This window comes from Colletotrichum gloeosporioides (assembly GCF_011800055.1).
Source record: "Colletotrichum gloeosporioides strain Lc1 chromosome Unknown consensus_17, whole genome shotgun sequence".
Lineage (NCBI taxonomy): Eukaryota > Fungi > Ascomycota > Sordariomycetes > Glomerellales > Glomerellaceae > Colletotrichum > Colletotrichum gloeosporioides.
In genome coordinates, this window is record NW_025544662.1 from 1,249,281 (window position 1) to 1,272,619 (window position 23,339).

Here is a 23,339-nt window from a genome sequence, read left to right on the forward strand (position 1 = left end):
CAAGCTATCCCTGATAGCGCATAGCAGCCACTCGGGCTCGCAGGGCTCTCGCTCCCCCCCTTTCCGCATCTAAGCTCATTAAGGTCAAGTGCTAAGGCAAGGGGTCCCGCCTGGCCTCGTTTCTCCTTGCGCTTATTCCTATTATCTGGAGCCATCTGGAGCCGTTTGGAGTCTTAGCTGAGGGGGGCTGCGCAGATCGTATCGTTCCTCCCAACCTACCTCCACCCTATCGTGCCTATCTTAGGTATCCGTACCTATGTTTGGTGTTTGCTCCTTCCGTGCTCCTCTGAGAGCACCCATACAATACCATACCACGCCACTCTCTTCGACGCCATGGCCCTGTCATGTTGTGCCATGGACCGCTTCTTGACCGCGCGACTTTCGACTCGACTCCTCCACCAGACAGGCAGAGCCCTGTCCACGTCGCCCTCGTCGTCGCTGTTGTTGTCGTTGTCTCCATCCCGTCTGCCGTCAGGCACTGTGGGGACAACGAAACGACTTCACCGGAAACACGCGCGCGCAACCACTGGCTTGCTTCCAAAGCAACCTGTGCATACCTTACCTTACAAACCAGTCCTCGCCGGAGCACACGTTTGTTGAACCAAGACCACTAGCCAAACGTCCAGCGTCAGCAGAGGCCAACACCGATCCCGCATCGCCTCGCCCCGCACCCGTACCGCACCGCTTACCTCGAAAGGGGGGTTCGGTTTCCGTCCGAAAGCCGTACCCTACATGGGTGCTGTACGGGAAACACTTGGATGGCGAAAAAGGCGGCACACTGACAGAACAGACACGGCTTCCGCATTCTTTCACCTCGACGCCTTGCCCTGGTCCATCATCTTGGGCCCTTCGCTCTGAGATGCAACTCTCGCCAGCACCTAATTTTCGTGCCAGCAGCTTGAAGCACCGACGACGCTTGCTTCTTCTTCCAGAAATGCTTGGAAGCCGCAAGTGGGACCCGACTCGACGGTCCGATGGCAACGGTCACGGGCAATGACATCAAAGCTCATCTCTGCCGCCACTCAGAGCCCTATGCAACGACTTTTCTCAATGGCCATCCAGGCAGGCTTTGCACATGTCTTGCCCATGGCCAAGGCTGCGACCCAAGACCCAAGACCGCACCCAAGAACATGCCGATGCAAGCTGCAGTCTACGGTCTGAGGTGCTGCACGGCACCCAGCAGCCCTGTGATTCGCGATGTGGTCTCAAATTCGCTCTCGCACTCTCAGGAAGGTTTCTGGGCGTTGAGATGGTCAGCAATTTGCAACGGCTCTTACCTGACTGGCAAGTAGAGTTTGCCCGCCTTTCCTTCCTGCTCTCGTTTGCTATGCAATCCCAAGCATCACGCAAAACGCCTGGCCCTGGCTGCTGGATCTTCAACTTCCTCATGGAGAAGTGCCAAGGTCAAGGGAGCGTGGATACCGGTGCCATGCGTTGCCTCATGAGAGGGGATGAGGGGTGGTCATAGTCGGCTCGCACAAATCGTCAGCTTCCCAAACGCGTGCTGTGTGCGGTGTGCGGCACGCATGCCTCGCCTGGCCTGGTCATTCATCTCAATAATTTGGGTCTGTCCCATGGCAATGGACACAGGGCGAGAACAGGACCCCTCCTCGATGCAGTATTTCGGAGCAAGTGGCATGCCGGCTGCGGGAAGCGGTGCGGCTTGTGGATAATTCCCAGGGCCATCTGCCGCTCATGCCAGAGTACGCGTCTACAGAGTCATGAAAAACTGGCATGGGAGACTGAAGGAAATGGGCCTAGTTGGTTGTAACAACCGATTTTCAGGTGAGCGTTGCGGACGGACAGTCTGGAATGCAGAGCCAAGTACACGGCGCTACTGCCCCAAGCCTCTTTGGGCTCTTGACTCTCTTTAGGCCCAACGGCCGTCGGCACAGGGCGGCGTACAAAGATATCAGTGGACTGATGTCTGAGGCGGCGGTGATGCTCTGCGGAAGCCCGTATTTGAGACGGCCCAGGACGGGCTCTACGCTGCCTCGGCCGCGACAGACTATCAACGACGATCGCCATGTTGGAGACGCACCAGGTTCTGGCGTCTGAGCGAAAGTCGACTACGTGTACGACTACAGCTCGAAATAGGGATAGGGCGGCGGCCGTTTGGCTCTCAATCACTTTGGTCTTGCATCTCGATTGATGCAGGATTGAATTCATGTTGCCGCTCAGTACACGCATGCGAGCGCTTCTAGGGGGAGAGGGTCGTGTATGGCATCCGTCCTGTGCCTAAAGATGACCAACACCACCATGATCCATCGCCAACCCCGGCCGCCACAATCAGCCAAAGCATGGGGGAGCACGATGTCGAGTTTGACACATTATGTTTCTCGTGAGAAGCCAAACGAGAATGAGGATTTACATCTCTGTACAGCCCCCCTGACAGGATGTCGGAGGATGAGGTCTGCCGTGTAGCATACCTGTACGGGCAACAGAGCAACATGGCAACAGAAATCATGGAGGAAAAGGATGATAAGAGAGGTTTCTAGCGCCGTTTCGTCGCAGGTTGAACCAATGGAAAAATCGCCGGTAAGCCCGCCTGTCAGTGTGTACGGCGTAAGTACGGTGTCCGGGACATGACACACCCACGACCTCACCACCAACTCGCCTACTTACTACCCAAAGTACCTACCCAAGGCACCTTACCTTACCGTGCGGGCACCTGCTTGGGCACTCGAATCCTTCGCCTGGTGCTTTTCAGCACCTTTCTTCCAAACCTTAGCGGCCTCTGATGCCCGAGGGCGCTCCGCCAGCTTCCCTTCCCGTTGCCCCCGGCTACCAGGAACCGCAATTTCAGTGGACGGCTTCAGTGGATTACAGCATGATTCAAGCCCCAACGACCGCCTCCCGCGGGTCAAGCGGTGCCTTAAATGAGATGGATGGGGGATGGACTCACCGCTGACCCGCGCCCGGAGACATGAGCAATCCCGCCCCGGACAGCCACTCACCTCACCGTCCTTTTTCCCTCTCAGGATCACATAGGATCAAGATCAGCTTCTTCACCTTGTCCATCTCACCCCAACTCCCCCTCACACCTTGCCTACCTTGCTTGCTTGCTGCACACCACACACCTGTCTTCGGTTCACCCCCATTTTCACCTCACAATCGCAGCAGATGCTCTCCCTGCCTACTTGGCCTTGCTTGGCCCTATGGCAGACTGGGCAACAGACCTAGCTTACATAGCCTGCGATGCGATGCTATGCGATGCTTCTTTTCACTAGCCTGGACGCCAACTAACCGCGACTTTCAACGGTCCCCCAAGGCGAAACGAAACGCAACTAACGGCTAGCAGAAGCAAAAAAAAAAGGGCCTTGCAGGCCATGGTCAGGTTAGGCCAGGTCCGATCCACGGAAATAGATCTGATGGCTTGGCTTGACGGCCGATGAATGCTCTTCGCAAGTGGTTGGCATTCTGGCCAGGTGTTGGTGTGCCGCCGCGCCCATCCAGCCCCGTGTCCATCGCAACTTTCATGAACAAGATCCGAATGATGAGAGTCTGCTCTGGCCCGGCCGACCGTATCGTTTATCGCGTATCGGCCGCCCATCTTAGACAAATGGCCAAGCCGCCCGAATGAGTCGACAGGTGTCCGCCAGGCCAGTCGATCGGAATCGGCGCCCTGTCATCTCATGCTGTTCATCATCCCTCCAGCCAAACCGGCAGAGCCTTGCATCCACCGAACGGCAATGGTGTCAGTCGATCGCATTTCCACAATAGGCTTATTTTTCATCCCCCTTCTCTCGGTACCACCTTCGGATTCAAACCACCTTGTGCCCCAGGGGGGGCTGCAAGCCGGTACGGATATCCTGTCCATGATACAAGCTCCAACGTCATCCTACCCTCCAACAATGATGTGTGCAACAAGGTGCTGCCCACCAGTCTCAGCCTCGGTCGCCCGCCAATCATTGCTGCCCACCAACAAGCCATCCGGACTTTGTCATCGGGAAGCCGCCCCAAAGGGTCCAGCTGGAACACAACGCGACTCTGTCTCTGTCTCCAGGTCCGAGTACGGCAGTCAAATCCACCGCATCTGCTACGAGCACCGAACTTCCGGTCTGGCCTGCTGCTCCTCAACCCCGAAATTGGCCCAGCGTTGCGCTGCCGCTCCCGGTATCCTAGACCTAGCCCTCATCCGGGGCTTGCGGCGATGAGTCGAACCTCCAACGTTGGGCTGCAACAATTTGCGACAGCCGCTCCGTCCTATCTGGCCTGCGTCCCAGAAGCGCGCAAAGCTGTGCCCAGGCGGGTGTTCAAGGCGACTTCGGTCGAGAGACGGCCCAACACTGCCCACTTAGCAACCGATTCAGCCCATCTCAGGCCCTGCGGCAGCTTTCGGACGTCCGACCAAGCCTGCACATGGCGTGCCTTGCTTCGTCCATCTAGCGCGCCTAACCTCAGCCAGCAATCTCACCAGGGCGGTAAGACTACCTGATTATTCCCTTACCTTCCCCATCCGAAGGCGTCAAGTGGTGATGTCGATAGGCGCATCCCGGCCAAGCCAATGCTGCTCCCTTGGATCGTCCAGACCGAAGCCTGCATATCTTAGAAATCATGACCCAGGCATCCATCCCCGCGGCTCTGCAGCAGCGAAGGAACCGGAACCCTGGCGAGATATTTTGTACGCATCCCGTTCGAACGCCAGGAATGGTGACGCTCATGTACGACCACGAACGCCCACCTTACCAGCCCAGTGGTTCCTCTCCCTGGTTGATCTTCATCGAGGGGTGAGTATAATCAACCACGAGGTTATCGCCAAACCTATATCCAGGTCTCACAGCTTATGAGCCGGACAGGGGGAATCCGCCGTTCCGGTCACCGCCATGATGGCCTCATTGTTCTCTCATGCTGCTACGTTCCACGTTGTGGCGCCGTGGGCCCCGCCGATACGGCGGACATCCATCTGTCCCACCTAGGTGCTCACACCCGCACCGCCGAGCAATTTCCACAACACCCACCGTGGCCAAGCATTTTCCCCACGGCCTCTCGGAGTCTAGGAGAGACTAGCACCCGGATTCACTTCCGGCCTAGTTGAGACTGTTTTCTCGTACTTTGCTTCGGAGCAACACCGTATCCCGACAATCAATTCCCCCACGGCTAGCGTATCTCTCGAAATAGCAGCTTTGCAACTCATTGCCAACCGCGCGCACGTCGGATTCGGAAAGACTTGCTCTTCGATTTGGAGTTTGTCAGCCGCGGGAACAAATTCAAAGTTCAAGGGAGCAGGTTTCTGCTTGACCATCCGGCCTGATACAGAGGAGATGAAGCTGCATGTTTAGTTGCTGCACACTTTGGACCATGGATGCAGTCTCTGGTGCATCTCTTGGTACCGGAATCAACTCCCTCCGGCCAAGACCTCAAGAACTTTTTCATGACTCTAAGAGAGGATGTCTCGTATCACCGAGATGCAGAATGCCTTCCTTGAAGACTGCTTGTGACTTTCCACGTCAAACTACTCTCAGCCCTCGGTCCTTGAATTGCTGCCCGGGTCATTGACCGTGGCGTTGGGAACCATTTGCTTCTTTCTTCAGCCCAGTCTTGCACAGCATCCGAGGATCAAACCTTGTCCTTCCAGGCGGTAACAACTGCAATCGAAGGATCAGAGGATCTGCAAGACTCAAAGCCAAGATTTGGAAGAACCCAAAAGAACACACGGCTTTGTCACAAACGGCCTTGGCGCTCTACCCGAGATGACACGCAGCATCTGTAGCCCTCGGGGCTTGCGTTCTCACTTCTCAAGCGGTCGATCCGAGTGGATAATCGAACGAGAAATTGGCATGGCTGCATTCTCTGCCTGTTCGGCCGAGACGTCGAGTGCTCAATTTGGCCCATCATGTAGGCGCTGTTGGGCAGAGTAGCATCGCCATCATGGTCCGCCTTAACCACGCCTTGCGGCAAGACGCTATGAGACTCAATTGTTTATCAACGCTTTTCATCTGTTCTATTCTGCTTCTTTCGCATCTCCGGTGTCTCGGCACCTGTAGTGAGCACTCCTTCTGCCCTGTTGGCCTGACAAGACCGCAACTCGTAGGCCAGTGCCTGTAATTTTCAGCCTCTTCAACGGACATCTGCGCGAACCGTCAGCGAGCAATCTGAACCTCGGGCATGTTCATGTTAAATCGCCTGAACATCGGCCTTGGCTTTCTCTTACTTGGTTGGCTCATGCCTGGCTGAACATCGGGCGTCAACCTGCTAGCTGCCTTAACCCCGGTGTCTCTCCCCCCTTTGTTGTGGGTGAAGACTACACACCCGAGGGCGGATCCATGAACGCAACTTCTCTCATTCTTCTTCTTCCGCGATCTGACACACCCCTCTGTGCGTTCATCTTCTGCGAGATCCAACTCAATCAGAAAAAGCCCTTCCCGCCGTGTCGGCGCCACGGAACGGCTCTGGCCTGAATCTTTGACTGGCAGCTCTTGCCCTACCGCGTCGTATGATGGGACGATAAGATCGTCGGACCCAAGCCAGAGGTTCTCCTAGAACCGTTCGGCTCGGAGGTTGATCTCGGACGCAATGGCTTGGCATCCGCTCACCCTGTCCAAGTCTTGAGTCTTATCTCCCCGGGGTCATGATATTGAGACTGCGAGGAACAAACTCCGGATCGTCCACCGGAACGTTGCGATCAAATTTCGAGACTAATGCCAGATTTGCGTTACCAATAACCACTGAGAACCTCTTCCAGTTTGCTTCCCACTTGCTTAGTCCTTCACCACGGAGCAGTCGAAACTTCATCCAACCAGGACTGTCAGCGTATCTCGTCAACGTCATCTTGCTTTTCCTCGACAGGTGGAAACATTGGTGCCGTGGCTTACGCAAGCCGTCTCTTGTTTCTGTCTGTCCTATGTCCGTCTCACAGGATGCGCGGGATGCGGACGGCTGACTCTTCACCGCGGACGGCTCAACCTTGGGGCCGAATGCCCAATCGTAGGCTCCGGGAGACATCTATGGTCGTTGAGCTTTTTCCCGCAAAAGATCCACATGTCCGTTCCTCGTGAACGTCCCCTCTTCATACTCAACGCTAAGAGGTTGCGGTTGCGCGCGCCGCTCAGCCATTCCCGAGGCGTACATATTCTGACACAAGTGCCCGCGCATGTCTCACGCACTCTCTCTTCCCCCCTGTGGCTTCTGAGTGGCTGGAGAGTTGAAGTTTGCCCTTGCCTGTGTTAGCTATTCTATTGATTGGCTTGTTGGACTCAACCTTACTTGTCTTCCTTCTCCGAGTGACTGATGCGCTGGCTGCCTCCCCGGTCAGACCCCCTGTTGTTTCCCAGATTTGTGGTAAGAGCAAAACTAGAAACGAAACCGAACAACAAAACAAGAGGCAGCAAGAGGAGACCAAAAAGCATCCGAAATTTTGGTTTGTTGGTTTTTTTGGTGACCCAGCCTCTGCTCGTCCAAGAAACAATGTTTACAAAGCAGATCATCTCTAATCCTCTGCCCACGCCCCCTTCCAACCCTCTAGCTTCCCGTCCGTGAACCAGTTCTGTCACATCCGTGAACACGTCGAACATGCGTCTTCCAACAAATTCCTCCTTGTGGCCCCCCGTATCTCCGGGAAGCCACGGACTTTGTTGCTATCTTTTCTTTGCCCACAACGGGCTCCTCAACGGGTTCCGCTAGCATCCCGTCTTCCCGTCGTTCGTCCCGCCTTTTTGGTGGGAAACGCACCCGTACCACAGCAGAGGGACCGCGCCGCTTAGACCAAAAGCAAGAAAGTGATGATTACGAAGACATTTGGGACGTGAATGTGATGATGGCTAGACAGAGGTTTCCCGTGCATCTGGGCGGACGTCCATATCCCATTCCGCCGGGTTGGTTGGGCGTGGGCGGGCGAACGGGCGGCAATATCCACGTAAGACCGCAGGAAGATGGGGAAAGGAAAAAGAAACTATACGGGGAGACAAGATCAGAAGTCAAGGTTTCTATCAACTCCTCCAAACATAGACTTCCACTTGCCAGCCCCGTCGTAGCTGGGAAATCCTACCACTGAGGAGAGAAGGGTGGATAGAGAGACTCTAAACAGGCATCCTGCCGTCGCCGGTCCGCCAAGGCCCCCTTCCCGCCGCTCCCCGGCAGCAGCACTAACAAGATCCTTCCCTCCCTCCTGGTCCAATCCTGGTTGAACGGGAACGCCTGGCCCTTCTTCTCCGGGCGACGATACCGTCATCTCACCCGGTCTTGCAGACAAGAAAGGCATCCAGAACACCAATCTGCCGCCGCCGCCGCTGAGGTTCATACGAAGAGTGCGCTCCCCCCGTATTGCCCGCCCCGCCGCCGCGCGGCATCAGCTGTAATGTGACGACGAAGGCGTCCGCGCAGCAAGAGACGGACAACACACGAATGGTTCCTATTCGTGCATCTTCAGATCACTAATGAGAGAGGTCGGAAGTAAAAAACGGCCGATATCTTTCTTGATTGTCCTGCGTTTCTCTATCTTACAATCCCTCTTACCGTCGTGCTGCTTCCCTCTTCTTCTCTCTCTCTCTTTTGCTTCACACAAACCTCAAAACGTTCCAAGCGTTGCGTACCCGTTCACCCCCAACCGAGTCTATTCCAGAGCCCTCGGGACCTCTCTGCGGTGCTTGCTGACTTTTGTCACGAACCTCGTGTATGTGCGTTTTTTTCTTTGGCGTGCTTTTTTGTGTTTCCGGTTCTGCGTCTTTGCTTGTCCCCTGCTTCTCGCCTCCTCTGCATTCCCTCTGTTGAGAGGCAGATGGAGGATGAGCTGTGAGCTGTGACTGTCACAGCATAGACAGCGGCGCGCTGCTCACGTACCTCGCATTCCCGAATCACATTACACGCAGCGAAAAAGAGAAGCAGGGGAAATCTACGCATGTTCCAGAGGATGCAGGTCGCGGTGTGTCTCGTCGCACTGTCTTTCTTGGGGGCCGGCCCCCAAGACCTTTTGCCTGAGGGTATATAACAAGCCGTACGGTGGCAAAAGTTTCGTTTCTGTGTTGTTGTTGCCCTCTCGTCTTTGTCGATTTTACCGTGTCGAAAACTCCAAACTCTAGCGCTTCTCCTCTGGTGTCCTAGGGGCATTTCGCACTATTCCCAGACTCGTGTGCTTTCCCCCTTCTTCATTCTCTCTCTCTATCTTGTCTTCGTTTCACGATTGATTGAACCTTCAACCCCACCTCACCTTGCACCGAGATAATGGAACCTCAACCAGCCAACGATGTCCCCGAGACGAGCCACGATGACACCATCTCCCTCATGATTCTGGAATACCTGTAGTCCGGCCTGCGGGTTCCGCCGGATGTCAATCCTGCCGCCGTCCTCGCCTCGCGTCTCCTCATCCTCACGACCCGGAAGGCGGCAATCATCATTCCCCCTGATCCCTCAGCCTCACCCTTTCAGAATTCAACGAGAGGGCAACTTCCCTTACATCGGATCCCGTGTTCTCGGTGACGATACAAACTTTCGCTACAGTAGCTCTATCATGCAAAGGCGCCGCTTCCAAATAGGCTGTCATCGTGACGAGACAATCCAGCCAGAAGGCGCTATTTCGGGCTGTTTCAACCTCCTTCCAAGCCTCAACCTCCTGACGACCATGGGTCCCGAAAGCCATCAAACCCTTCGTTCGTATACACGCCTCCTGGTACCCTGACTCTCTCCAGCATCGGATCACGGGGAAACGCCCCCAGTCAGACACGCCCTCACCCTTCTCTGTCAAACGTCTAGACCAACAGTCCCACAAGAGCGCTAGAATCTTCAGTTCTTGATACGAACACATCAAACAAGCCAACGACAAAATCCTGCGTCACAAGTGCGTCCCACGAAATCAGCAAGAAGAAGGATGCCACGAACGAGAACCACAGCCACGAAGAACATGACAAATTCGGAGCATGGACCACCCAGAAACAAAACCCCAACCCTCGTATGTATCTGGGCGACACGTTCATCCGAGTCTTCGCCCTCGCTCCCTCTGCGCCACCTTCATCCGAGCCGCTCGCTTCCCCCATCAAGTTCTCGTTTCAGCCCGCCAGAATACCTGAAAAAAGATACGAGACAAGATACACATCGGCAGGACGGGGCAGCATACCGCCCATCATGCGTCATCCCACAACACCCCCCCTCGCGCAGACGTCCCGGTTTTTTGGCCCCTTCCCGCCGCTGTCGCCGCCGCCGCCGCGGAATCCGCTCTGTGTGGCCGACGGCTGTCCGCGGAGCGACGCGTCTTGCGTCATCCGTCCGGACACTCATGAGACGATGACGGCGGCGGGTGGCAGCTCGCGAGAGAACGACTTCCGCGTCCGAGACGTCGGCTCCGCCATCGACGATGGCTTGCATACGGCAAAATCAAGCGAGCTCCTCAACACGCTTCAACTTCTCAAAACCTCCAAGTCAGAACTGAGTTGGGCACACCTCGTTCTCACATTTCTCTCACGTCTGCAGTCCCCGTGGTATTTGAAGACGGGATGAGACGCTGTGACGAGGATGGGACTTGAAAACGGCGCTGAACCTCTTCGAAAAGGCCCTCAATCTCATTCAGTGCTGACTAAAGTTGGGCAAACGTGATGAAATGTTTGATGAGTTTTGCTCTGAGTGGAGCGAAACGTCTCTTTTGGATGGATGATGCCGGTTTTGACGAGATGATGTGAGAGTGTCATGAATGAGTGAGGCTCATCGAATCTACGGCCTGATGAGACTTTTGGCATCCCAGTGCCTCTTCTCACATGTTGGTTCCTTTCTGTTTGACTCGTTTGGAATATTTTCATGTTGTGTGATGGTGAACGCAGGTCTCATTTCTTCGAAGCGTAAAGTGAAGCCTTTACGTGAGGCTTGAGGCTGCCATGTCGAGGGCACAAATTCATTTCCGCATGTAAGACTCTCACTTCTCCTCAGTCAAATTTCAATCAAATTTCCATTCAAGATGAAGATTCACGTCTCTGTCTCTCCTACTGAACCTATTCTGAAACACATCTCATTTCATACTACTTAGAGAGTCCCACAAACTGCGAGAGACATGTGCAAGTCTGCGCATAACAAACGAAGCATGGGATGTTAAAGCGCTTGGGGGATCTTAGAAGGCTCATCCCCATTCTTCTCACATATCCTTTTGACTCACATGTCCTTCAGCTCCAATCACCTTCACGGCTCGAAGCCATCAAAAGCATCACGAGCGCAGTCACAAAAGCAGTACCATATTTCGACAATCGAGGTTCAACCTCAGCTCTCATTACTATCCGTCTACAACTATTTATCTACCTATACTCCACACCATCATCTACAATAAGAAAGAGGTCTGTCAATCTACCAGATGCGCCCCAGGTAACGGAGGAATTGGTGGGATTACAACATTACTCCGCCACCAACAGGCCCTGATCTCTCTTCCGGACAAAGGAAAAATACACAAAAGGGGGTTTGAGTTTGCATATCCACATGGTTATCATGGGTACTATGTACAAGAACGGTACGGAGACTCATTCGGGATATGAAATAAGAGAAGTGAAGAGATGTGCGTGGGGTTGCTTTTGTCGCAGTATGTCCTTGGGTGCTTGAGGCCTCATTCTCAGATGCTCTTGCGGACAACGCGGGAGCGGAGCTTGGCAGCCGGGGCCGGGGCGGGAGCGGCGGCGGCGGCGGGGATGTAGGTGGAACTGTGGGATATGGTTAGCCTCAAGTGAGCAAGGGAAAGGGCGATTTGAGCATGGACTTACCCGACATAGGTGACCGGGGGAGTCAAGTTCATGCCGGTCTGGTCAAGCACGTTCTCGGTGTTGCCGGCAGCATTGCCCTCGACAGGAATGTTCTGCTTGGCGCAGGCAGCACGGTGGTCATCAGGGACGGTAAGGTTGCGGAGCATCTCAGGGGCCTCGATGATGGTAGCAGTCAGACCCATCTCAACGTGCCACTCAATGTGGCAGTGGAAGAGGTAGACGCCAGGGTTGGTAGCCTCGAAACGCAGCACAGCGTACGAGTTGCCCATGACGGAGACGGTGTCACGACGGGGAGGCTTCTGGTTCAGGCGAGCACGGTCGGCACCGGGCCAGTCACCAGTGCCGGAGGCAGGGCGCTTGAGGACCTGGAAGTGGTGACCGTGAAGGTGGAAAGGGTGGACGGCGTCATCCCTGTTGTTGACGACGATGTCGACGATTTCGCCATAGCTGACAATGAAGGGGTGGACGGCGCCGTAGACGGCAGGGTTGGTGTTGTTCTCACCAGTGGAGGCGACGGAGTACAGGGTGGGAACCTTCTGGTCGACGTACGGGCTGCCGTTGACGCAGGCGCGGGGAATACCGGCACTGTCGAAGCAGAACTGCCAGTTGAACTGGATGGTCGTGGTGGCGTCGGGAAGGATGGCCTCGTCGCCATAGGGCTCGTAGACGGAGTCGTCAGAGGGCTTCCATTCCGCGACAGAATCGGTGCCGAAGGGCTTGCTCTGGTCCATAACCAACTGACCGGTGGCGTTGAAGGGCCAGGACTGGTCAAGAGCCTTGTTGGACCAATCACGGTTGACATCGGCGGAGATGAGGAAGGGGTAGTTGCGGTTGTCACGGTCGATGCACTTGATCAGGATGTCGTAGCGCTGGGCGGGAGTGATGCGGATCTGGTAGGTGAGCTTCTGCTTGATGTAGGCCGAATCAATCATGATCAAGTTCATATCGTGAGAGTCGAAGTGCAACATGAAGGAGGCGATGGCGGCGTAGTTGATGACACGGAAACGGTAGGTCTTGCCCTTCTCGAACTTGTAGTTGGCCGTGGCGCCGTCGTTGATGATGATGCCATTGGGGATGGGCGGCTGGAAATGCGCGTTGGACGGCACAAGCATCTTCTGGACCAGGGGAATGCTCTGATCGTTGTACCTGCATGGTGTTAGATGAGCCACGTCTAGAGGATCTGCGCAGATAACTCACCAGTCAGAGACAGTCAGGAGGTACTCCTCGTCATATTGTCCAGCATAGGGGTCCTGGGGGTCGTGGATGATCAAGGGGCCGCGCATGCCGTCAGGGTACTGGCCCATGTTATGAGAGTGGTACCAGTACGTTCCGCCAGCGTTGGCCTGTTTGTTGTTAGTTCCTGTGTTCATTGATGAAGCTATATTTCCCACTTACAGTGAAGGAGTAGGTCATGGAAGAGTCAGGAGGCAGCGGGCACTGGGTGACCATACTGGGGCCGTCCATCCAGTTGGTGCTGATCTGATCGATACCGTGGAAGTGAATACCGGTCGTCTGGTTGCCAAGCTTGTTGGTCAGGTGGACGACGATGGTATCACCGACGTTGGCCTCGATCTTGGGACAAGGCCATTGTCCGTTGATACCAATGACAGGCCTCGTGACGTTCTTTCCACCGTTGGCGTTAACCCAGGTAGCCTCCCAGTTGTAGGTGACCGTTCCGGCCAGGGCAATGTTGGCAAAAGCCAATGCGAGCAGAGATCGAACCATGATGGGCGTTCCTGACTAGACAGACCAGGCCTAGTAGGTTGTATTAAGTGATTAGGGGATACTCTTCCAACGAACGAGTGGAGAAAGGAAGCGCGTATGCAAGGGGAAACACCAAAGAAAGCGAGAGGCGGATGGGATGAGGAGTGAGGTTCCAAAGTCAGGGTCTGAGGAGGGAAGAAGATGATGGTTATAAAAGAATGCCACGCGATGGGCTGGTAAGGCCAGAGCGGGAGGCGAGCAGATGGTTCTACACCAACCTTCCTACTCCGGCCGGCCCCGGCTGGTTGGTAAAGTTGGAGCTCTGACATGGAACCGGGCCTGGGTTTGGCAAGTCGATCGATGCTCGGGCGAGACGGGCACCGGAGGAGTAGGCTGGCGGCTGAGATGACATACGGCGTTGTGCTGACTGCCTCGCACATGGCAGGTACTCGAGTCTTGTCGTGGCCAGGCGTATAAGCCACAGCTTGGTATTAGCTTGCTGCATGGCCGGATGTCCGTTGCCTGCAGCAGGCTAGTAGGAGGGGGAGGCTAGACCTTGTCAATGGTATCTGGGATCATAGGTAGAGTTGGGCGTCAGGTAGGTGGACATGGCAGAAGCATGGCATGCAAACCCTCAGACGAATGAGCGTCGGAAGAGTGGGTGGTATGCGGATAGCACTCGCTATCCAATGTGACTGAGACAGCGGCGGCACGATCGTGTTGTTCGTGACCGTTGAAGCGGGTCACAAGATGCGCGATTCTGGGAGATGCAGAAAACCGTTCAGCGGCCGATATGCAGACAGAGAGAGACCATATCCAGACGCTTGGATAAGTGCTTTGCGGCTTTTCCAGGATACAGTAGTCCGCCGAGCAGCAGATATGAAAAGGTAGAAAACACCGATGCTGAAGGCATGATTGGGCGGTCGACTGAACGCCACTATGCAATAAGGGCTCTTCCAAGACAAACAAATTTTGTCAGGCAGAAGTTGCAGGATTACAGCAGCAAGGTGTTTGCGCGAATCCCTGGCTCTGCAGGTGAGGGATACCCTGTAGTAGATCGCCAAACAGCGAATAAGTGGGCAGTTCGTCGAAGCAAGCTGACTTGGACGGCCTCAGGTGCAGTTGCTGCGGTTGCATACGCCTTACGAGAACGAGGTCGTCTGAGCCTGGATGGAGACCAGGTAGTGTAGCGCAAAACGGTTCCTCGGCAGGTTGCTAGCTCCCACCCTCTCGCAAGACGACTGCCCAGGGAGCAGAGCAGAGCAAAGCAGAGCAGAGCTCCAAGTTGCAGGTCTAGTTCGGCCGAAGCGCTCAGGTACACGGCGACGTCATGGCGGTAGACCTTGCCGAGTCGAGGTTGGGTTGTCGGGGCTGGCGAATGGAAGACCGAGGCTGGTCAAGGTGCAGTCAGACGGCATGGGATGGTCGCCGTACTCCGTCCGCCGCATTTTCCGTCCCAAGAAATTCCCAGAGAGAGACGACTGTGCAGTTTTCGACATCTTGGCATCAGATAGATGACATTGGAGAGGCCTGGATTGCGAGCATGCGAGGCGTGTCTGGTGGCGTCGAAGACTACCTCGGAAGACGCATGCTGCCATGTCTCAAAAGCCAAGTTTAAGGCCAGGCAAGTCTAAGTAGACCTTCGGTGCTAGGCCCAGAAGGAGACTCAAGGTAATCTGTACTGAGTACATGCCGAACGCCTGTCCATCCATCGGGAACTTTTGGGCTCTGCCGGGTAGAGCGGAGCCGTGGTACGGGGCCTCTCGTACATGGACGGTTGTGCCTGTGCCTCTGTAGCTGAGGTGTCTGCGATGGCCAGGATGCAACGACAGCTGTAGTGCGAAGTTGGACGGCGAGACTTGTCAGACCAAGGGGCCGTTGGCGCTATCTTAGCGAGTGGCCAGAGGAACGGGATAGCCGGCTGAGATAGTCTCTTGCCGTGACAAGAATGAAGAGGCAGGCGACGGCTCGTGGGAATAAGCATTGGCGCAATCCAATCCCTGGACTAACAGGTATCTTGTCCCACGACATGAAGATGGATCCGCAAGAATCCGCAAAACAGTCGGGCTTGACGAAGCTGGAGCTTGAGCTTGCGGGGGGCTCAGTGCCTTACGCAGCAGAGCTACTGTACTGTACTGCGTATGCGCATACATACCGCCGTAGGTACCTAGGTAGGTAGGTAGCTGCGTGACCAGAGCAATACCTAGTGGGCGCACGGTGACATGGGATGGGCCGGTCGCTGTAGTCAGGGCCGCGGTGGTGGGGTTGGGTGGTGGTGTCTTGCGTTGGGCGAGGTACAAGCAGTTGGCGTTGACCGATGAGAGTCCATGTGCGCGTACAGATCTGAACTTGGCAAGCCATGTAGTTGGAAGAAACAATCGGGAGAATCGAGGCAACTGGGAGAGGCATTAGGGGGTGCACCCTGGACGGCAAAATACGTACCCTGTCCGTCTTCACGTTCAGGTCAGGCCAGGCGATGGAAAGCACTCTGGAAGATACCTGAGATGCCCTGAGATGCGAGTCTTCCCCCCTCCCTTTCATTGTTGGCGCCGGCCGGATCGCACCCTCTTGGGCCCCCTTTCTTCACACCATCAAAAATAGTCGGAGGATGGAGATGGGGGGCGGGATGCAGCTCCTGCTCTCAGTGCCCTCAGTGCCCTCAGTGCCCTTAGGTAACTCATGTCTTGCGTACAGATGCAGCCTTGAGCTGCACTGGCTTTTCTATGCAAATGGCCTTCCTTTAGGTACAGTAAGTTTATCCCGCTTGCATCCAAGTACCTACCCTATGGACAGATAGCACATAGCCTACCTTACTTTACCGCAGTCGCGACTCGCAGGGCACCTTACCTGCCGCATCATGCGCTTACTACCACTGCAAATCCTCCATCGCCTTGCATTAGCACCATCAATCCTCGGAGGAGAGGAGGGGCAACAACTTCACTCGGTCCATCTCAGCAGAGACTTGGAAGCACCCAGACTTGCTTGATTCAGGAACCAGCATACGAGCACATCCCTTCGCAGTCAGAACAGTACCCGCAGTGGGGAGCAGCCGCTATCAAGCTGCTATCCGTACCGAGTATTCTGCTTCGAAACTGGACTTCCCCCCAGCGATGAAAGGGATGGACTGACTCTGAGCTCTCTGGAGTCTCCGCCTCATTGAAGGCTAAGGCTCGAGTCCGTGTCCGAGTGCCCTCCGTTCGACAGTCGCCGTGCTGTTCTGTTCTATTCAGGGAGCGGCGCCTCATTAGAGCAATAAGTCCGAAAACCCGGCCCGTTCGCTCCGCTCGTCTCGTCCCGCCGCGACAGTTACACCTATCAGTCAAACCGACACAACTCGAGATGATGCTACTGCTGCTCAGATGAAGCCCAAAGTCAATGGACAAGACGCCTCACTTCAAACACACACACACACACACACACACACACACACACAGAACCATGTTCTCCTTCCGGCTGGGCTTGCGGGCTTGAACACGCAACAACATTGTCAGGTGCAGCCTCTGGCTTCATCTCTGCTACTACGCCTTAGTCGTTGCCCGGCTCTCGCGCTGCACTTCGTACAGTTAAATGAGGAAAATCAAGCCTGCAACCAACAAGTCGACGACAGAGCGAAGCCCCGCCTGGAAACCTACCGCTTATCGTCATGGACTCGCCCTAGAATACGATTGATCCACCTCACCGAACGCGACTACGGACCGTCAGGTCGGCCCCTTGGTTTCTCAGGTGGCCCCAATGCCACACCATGCTGAGGCACCCTGGTTCAACTCAAGGTAAGCTGCCGATACAACCTTCATCTTATCGGCATATGGGCCGCCATGGACCATGGTGTTTGACCAGCAGCTGTCCGTCGCACCCTGCCCGCTGATCCCTGTGCCAGATCTTTTGATCGCCTCGGTGCCCCAGCTGCCACTTCCGCGACCCCAGGTACACCCTGCACAGCGCGCTAACCAAAACCTCCAAATTGTCAACCCTCCTTTGCTTCGCTGACAGCGTCCCCGACACGAGTGAGCCACGGCTGTTCATAATCGGAAGCAACTTTGACATCATGGACTTCAGCTATGCGCCATTTCCCATCTGCACTCCACAAAGTTGAGACGCTTCATTCCGCGGCGCCCGTCACGATCGGATGGCCCAAGTTGCACAAACTGCCAATGCTTGTCAAAGTGACGGACAGGGGACGCCATCTCTGTTCCCCCGCTCCCTCGGCTGGGGCAACGCTCAAGTTACACAGTGAGGAAATATTGCTTGGTCAGTCCTCCCGAGCCACTATTATTGCTACGATGCATGTCAAACAAGAAGCCACGCGATTAGCTCCAAGATCGACACGTCAGGTCTACTGATAACGCGGGAAAAAAGGCACCAAGTTCAAGGGAACGCACAAGAAAAGCACAGCCGGAAGGATTGGCCACGCCTGATTGCCCCAATCCTAGGCTCAGCATGCTGAACCCTCGGTCTCTCTCAGCAACAAGATTCTGCTGCGTGCAGATGCTATCGAAGCACTTGCACGGTCATGGAAGATCACACACCTTTCTTGGCGACCACGAACGCCGTCTGTTTTGCTCTACCGTCCCGTATAGCCGCTTAGCTTGACGCTGTCTCTCGTTTCGCCTGTCTCTCATCTCACCGTCTTTCCCTTAGCTAAGCTAAGCTTCGTTCTTCTTTTCTGAATTAACTTTCAACGGCTGATCTCACCATCCCCAAAGAAGGAACTTTTTCATTCCGCTTACGCAAATCGGAGAAAAAAAGCAACGGTTCCATTGCAGCTATCTCCAAGTAGCACCCGATTTGCATCCGTATTCCAACAATACGGCTGGGCCAGAGCTCCGGGTTCTAAGCTCGTGCCCAGCGGTGGTGACACAGCGGCAGATATGTTGTGTAGGGCCACTGCTTGTCAATGACTTCAACAACCAGAGGCAACAGCACGTTGAAATCAAAATCAGCTAGCCGGTTTTTACATGCTGTGCCTCGCTACCACGCCATGCGTACCGTTCCATCGCCACTGCCCATGGCTATCGACAAGCTGCAACCCTGATACGAGGGCCAGATGAGCAGCACCAACGATGTGGTCAGCACCATACCCCTGGACACCGCCTGTTCTTTGTGCCGAGCCCGGCATATTCCAGCTGGCTCTTGAGCATGGCATGGCCATCCACACTCTTTTCGCAGGGAGCAAGACCCTTGCAGTCATTTCCCGCGCCCAGATGTAACTCACAGGCGCATCTACAACCCAGCATTTGCATGCGCAGACGAGGAAATATTGCATCCTGCATCCCCCCACCAGCCCTAATCCCTCTATAAATGGTTGGGTGTGAAGCATCCCGCCTTAGCGCTTTTTATTCACCGAGCCTTGCAGCAGGCCCTGGTCCCAGTCCGCACCCTGGCGGCTGACGACCAAAAAAGGTCATCCCACTGAACACTCAGAAGATGGGCGTAGTAATGGCAGCCTCCCTTGCCAAGGATCAGCGGGGGAGTCTGCGCGGTTGACTTCGTGGCGCGACCGGCTTGGGTTGACAGAACTTCAGTGCGACCGAAGCGATATTGAATGTCAGCTTGAGTCGTGCCAGCTAACGCCTTCTAGTTGCCTCCCGTTGGTGCGGATTCGAATGCTGACGCCGCGCAGGACCAAGGTGTCAAAGTCAAACAGTCCATCGCTTTCCTAATCTGGATCGTTCTCCGGTTAAGCGGCCTTGAGACATATCCACCCGGCCGGTCGGTCGCCGTGCCGGAGGTGGGTCCTTCCGGATCTCGCCGTCCGGGGCTGGACTGCGTGTGTGATGGAACGCTTTCAGATGTTCTGCTTCGCGGCAGACGCAGAAGCCCTCGAGGATCCACGTGATACTTTTCAATCACTCGACTTCATCCAAAAATAAACGTCGTTTCAATTGTACAGCGGAAAAGCCCCTTTCCGTGAGAACGAGCAGTCGTCGTCCGACAATTGCCCCACGAAGGAAGCTATATGCGCCCACGGATTTTACTGCCAATGGACTCCGTGGAAGCAGTTCGCACCGGGAGTAATTAGTCGAAAAGACATACCAAAGTCCTGTGGGTTCCTGTCAACCCTCCGTGCTTTGACACCAGGAACCAGAGGGTTGGGTCTTTGCTCGCGCTTTGATCGCAACGCAGACCACTGACCTCCCTCGTTACCGCCCAACCGCGTCGGCACCCCACATATTGGAACAATTCCACGGAACTGCGGTCATTCAAACGGACTTTTACGAGCATCGCGCTCGGTTCCAGCTTGCGTACACAATGGACGGACACTGGGACTTCACCAGCCATCTTTCTTTTCCACCTGCACGATCTCTCGGCGTACCGTCGACTGTGCCCTTGGATACGGGGGCAAAGTCTGGCTGGTAGAGTCTCGACACAAGGGCGCATGCCATTGACATGGCCTTCTCCGAGAGGTCGGGCGAGTGTGGATGGGCACCGGGCGGCTGGGAAGCTCCGTACCGAACACGAGCCCTTCGCTAACATGTTGCTTTATCTCACATCCTTCTTTGCCCATGGCACCGCCGTGTCTAGACCTCTCAATGTAGGGCTTTCGCAAACTACATTACATCAGGTGAATTGGGCATCCCGGTGGGCGGTCTTGCAGTTCGCGAGGGTCTAACTTGTAGATGAACATGTCGCCTCGGCTGGACGTTGAGGGCTGGTTGGAAAGTTTTCGGCATGCTGGGCTCTTTACGGCCTATCTCGATCTAAACTGCATACACGAAACGAGATTGATGTTAAAAACGTCCCGACAGTATGGGTGTAATAACTTTAATATAACCCGCCAACTGTGACAGATGTCTTTGAACTCAACCAGAAGCGTAGGTCGCATGTCTCATTTTCCCATCCATCGCACTGGTATACTTTAGTCATGAGGCGATATCTCGGAACGGTGTGCATGTGAAGCGCTTTTCCTCTGATCAGCCATTTGTTTCACCACTCGCGGCGTCAGCATGTGGAGCACCAGACTCTCACAACTACATCGTGACAATTCCGCTGAGTAGACTGCGTACGCTCATATCATGGGACTATAAGATTTCAGGGAAACGGGGAGTACTTGAAAAGGGTTCATCAATTTCTACGTACTTATTTCCGTCTGTATGTTTGCATGTACTTTGGTTCCAAGCGGACGCCTTTTGCCTCACAGAAAGACGTGCTGGTGATTCAACAATCCCACCACCACCACCATCACCAACATCAGTTTCCAGGTCGTAAACAAAGGAGAATCACAAGCCTTTTCATGACCCTACATATGCCAGTTAGGAGGCCCAGAAGCCCCAAAGTCTGGATAACCAACTCCTTGAAGTTAACAGTGACCCCCCCTTTGTTTTGGCTTTTTGGCTGAACTTGATGACGGGTGCTTTGTTCTACTGAATTGACACCATTTTGACAACTTCACCCAGCCTTGATATTCCCGCCTGATATCCTGTCTTCGGGAATTCCGGCTGATCTTTGGATTTGTTAGAGTTGTAGCTGTATAAGCTCAAGCTGACAACTACGCCACATCTAGAATGAACCCGGACTTCTCCCACGGAGGTAAGTGAAGCTTGTTCTCGCCTGTCGATATCACGAATATGTTTGACTGATACTAAACTTGACCGAGCCTGATATTTCTGTTGGTTCGATGTTGCTGTAGAACGCCCACTTGACTTTGGGATGTTCTTCCTATGTCTGAAGATGCTTTGAGTGCCGCCCATTCGCGCGTCATCGCGAGTCAAGCTCGTGACCTAGCCAAATACGGAGGGACTTACGTGCTAGATGCCTTCGAGCCTATGTTGATGGTGATGGCTCTTGTGGTTTCGGCAACTTAGGGTTGCCGTGCATTGGAACTCTCAGGGACATTTGCTTCCAGCACACTAATATCGATTCGCGTGTTGGTAGCTTCGGCTCGAAACCAAGACTGATTCATCCCACTTGCGAGGAACTCGCAATGGAGGATTCGGTTGCTGTCCCCGTATTTGGCAGATAAATCTTCCTGCCAAGAAAGGACCAGCCGGGACGGACTGAGTAGGATGCGTTTCCGTTTCATGTCGGACACATCAGTTCAGGAGAGTGAAGAGTTGCGAAGGCGGTTGAAGCTACTCCTGAAAGCAAGAAATGGGCACAATTATGCTCCCGATGAGCTCCAAGAAGTCGCTCGACATGATGCGGCGTGCTCAGTGAGAGTCACGCTCGGTCCCGTCACGATTTCTTGCAGTGATGGCGTACGCCGCTCGATGTACGGGACAGACGGGCCAGATCCAATGTATGCAATTGGTATGGAGGCGAGGCTTTCGGGAGCCGGGGAGGCCGGCAAGTGGGTTGGAGCTGTGGAGTTTACGGCTGGTTACTGACGTTAGTTGGTTGACAAGCACATATGCTCTTTTGTCTCGAGGGTTGCAACACTTCTACAGCTAATGTACCGCAAGTATGCATGCTGGTTTAGCTGACTTGCAAATATATAGGTCTTATGTGAACGATACACGTCAACCTCGAAACTACGTGCACCTCCGACGAAGCACGCGAATCATTGAACATCTCTGGGTATTGAATGCTTTTTGAAGTCGCTATTTAACTCGTCTTGCTAAACCCTCCCACCGAGAAATTGACTATGAAGAGGAAACTTAAGGCTGTAAGGGTGGGCGTTACGCGAGACCGCAGTAACAATCGCAATCAGCTCCGTTGGCCATCTGTCGCCCTCCTTCCGTTCGGCACTGCATCGAAAGTCAGCACAATGCGGTTCAAGATGGGACGTTTACCCTGCTCGACGCGCTCTTCTCGAGGCGCATCACGGAGCTGCGTGAACTCACCTTCTGACCGCAAAGAGTCTTGCAGTCCTGCTGGTCCGTCGGGCTACAGTTGGAAACCCACTGATGAACGCGCCCAAGGTTAGCCGACTGATAATTCGCATGCCAAAAGAGGCGCGGGCGGGTTTAAGCGCAGCCAAAGTTGAAGGGGGGAGGACTCACGTTGGTAGGGAATGTAGTTCCACATTGTTTCAATCGGAGGCCGGCGCTCGCGAAGGAGATCTGCAGCGCAGCGAGGAGGAAAGCAAGGAAGAAACGCATCGTGACTGGCGGTGGAGACTCGGCCGATTTCTTATGAGGATGTACAAGAGAGCGAAGTTGTGATGAACGAACGACTGTGACTAGATGGATGTTCAGTCCCCAGAATTCCGAGAGGAAGCGCGATGTATTTACATCTTTGCCAAGACGGAGTACTCCCTTTGATCATTTAATCACTATTCAAATTTACACGAGTTGGATCGTCCAGTTTGATGGAAAGTTGCCTATTTGATCTGGTTGAGGCTAGGTCAGCGCAGACTGACTCGCAACTCAATCTATTAGACTCAGAAATGAGCATCCCGACATACTCTATCCGAGCCTTATTACTCTAATTTTCAGTAGACGTCAGGGCCAAAAATGGGGAATAAACTTGGCGGTGGTTTCAACCTATTTCCTATTTGTTTGTTCGTAATTACCGCTGACAACTGTCGTTCCGCGGAGAAGAAAGCGAACCCGATGCGAACTCGGGAGGGGGTTTGGCTTCACCGACGGCAATGTGGGGCGGTTGCGAAGACTATCCAACGGAACACAATAATGACTGGCTCGTGCTTCTAGACGAAGACTTTAGGTGACGGAGATAGAGAATTCTTCAAGGCCTGAATCATTGACCGTCTTTTTATGGAAACAAGATATCGCTTAGGCGCAATTAGGTTTCTTTGAAACTTGCCATGCAATGTCTTCATCCATTGTAGAAGATTCAAGAAGTTGAATAAGATTGATAATTCGGGTCGAGCATCACAACCCGACTAACTTTACTCAATCGCTCTTTATTCATCTTGTAAGTAGTTGAACTGGGTTATCCGAACTAAAGAGTTATAAGTCTAAGATCACTCAAATTGACAGTCAAGACTCAGAGAGGCTAGATACCAGGACCCGGAAAGCCCGCAATGCCTCAGGGCTCATGTGAACGAACCAGACAAGACCTTTTGGCGAG

The 23,339-nt window shown here is 54.4% G+C and overlaps 2 protein-coding genes across 2 annotated transcripts; both read right to left on the minus strand.

Moving 5' to 3' along the window:
- Nucleotides 1–11,518: 11,518 nt before the first annotated feature.
- On the minus strand, nucleotides 11,519–13,391 carry GCG54_00011272 (Multicopper oxidase abr1; the record flags this gene model as incomplete). Its single annotated transcript, XM_045411177.1, has 4 exons — nucleotides 11,519–11,606; nucleotides 11,667–12,812; nucleotides 12,864–13,009; nucleotides 13,062–13,391. The coding sequence occupies 4 exons, from the start codon at nucleotides 13,389–13,391 to the stop codon at nucleotides 11,519–11,521; spliced, it is 1,710 nt and encodes a 569-aa protein (XP_045268235.1).
- An 8,622-nt stretch (nucleotides 13,392–22,013) lies between these two features.
- GCG54_00011273 (uncharacterized protein) lies at nucleotides 22,014–22,408 on the minus strand (the record flags this gene model as incomplete). Its single annotated transcript, XM_045411178.1, is given in 3 exon segments — nucleotides 22,014–22,136; nucleotides 22,151–22,210; nucleotides 22,310–22,408. 3 exon segments carry the CDS (start codon nucleotides 22,406–22,408, stop codon nucleotides 22,014–22,016), a joined length of 282 nt encoding a protein of 93 aa, XP_045268236.1.
- Between the last annotated feature and the right edge of the window lie 931 nt (nucleotides 22,409–23,339).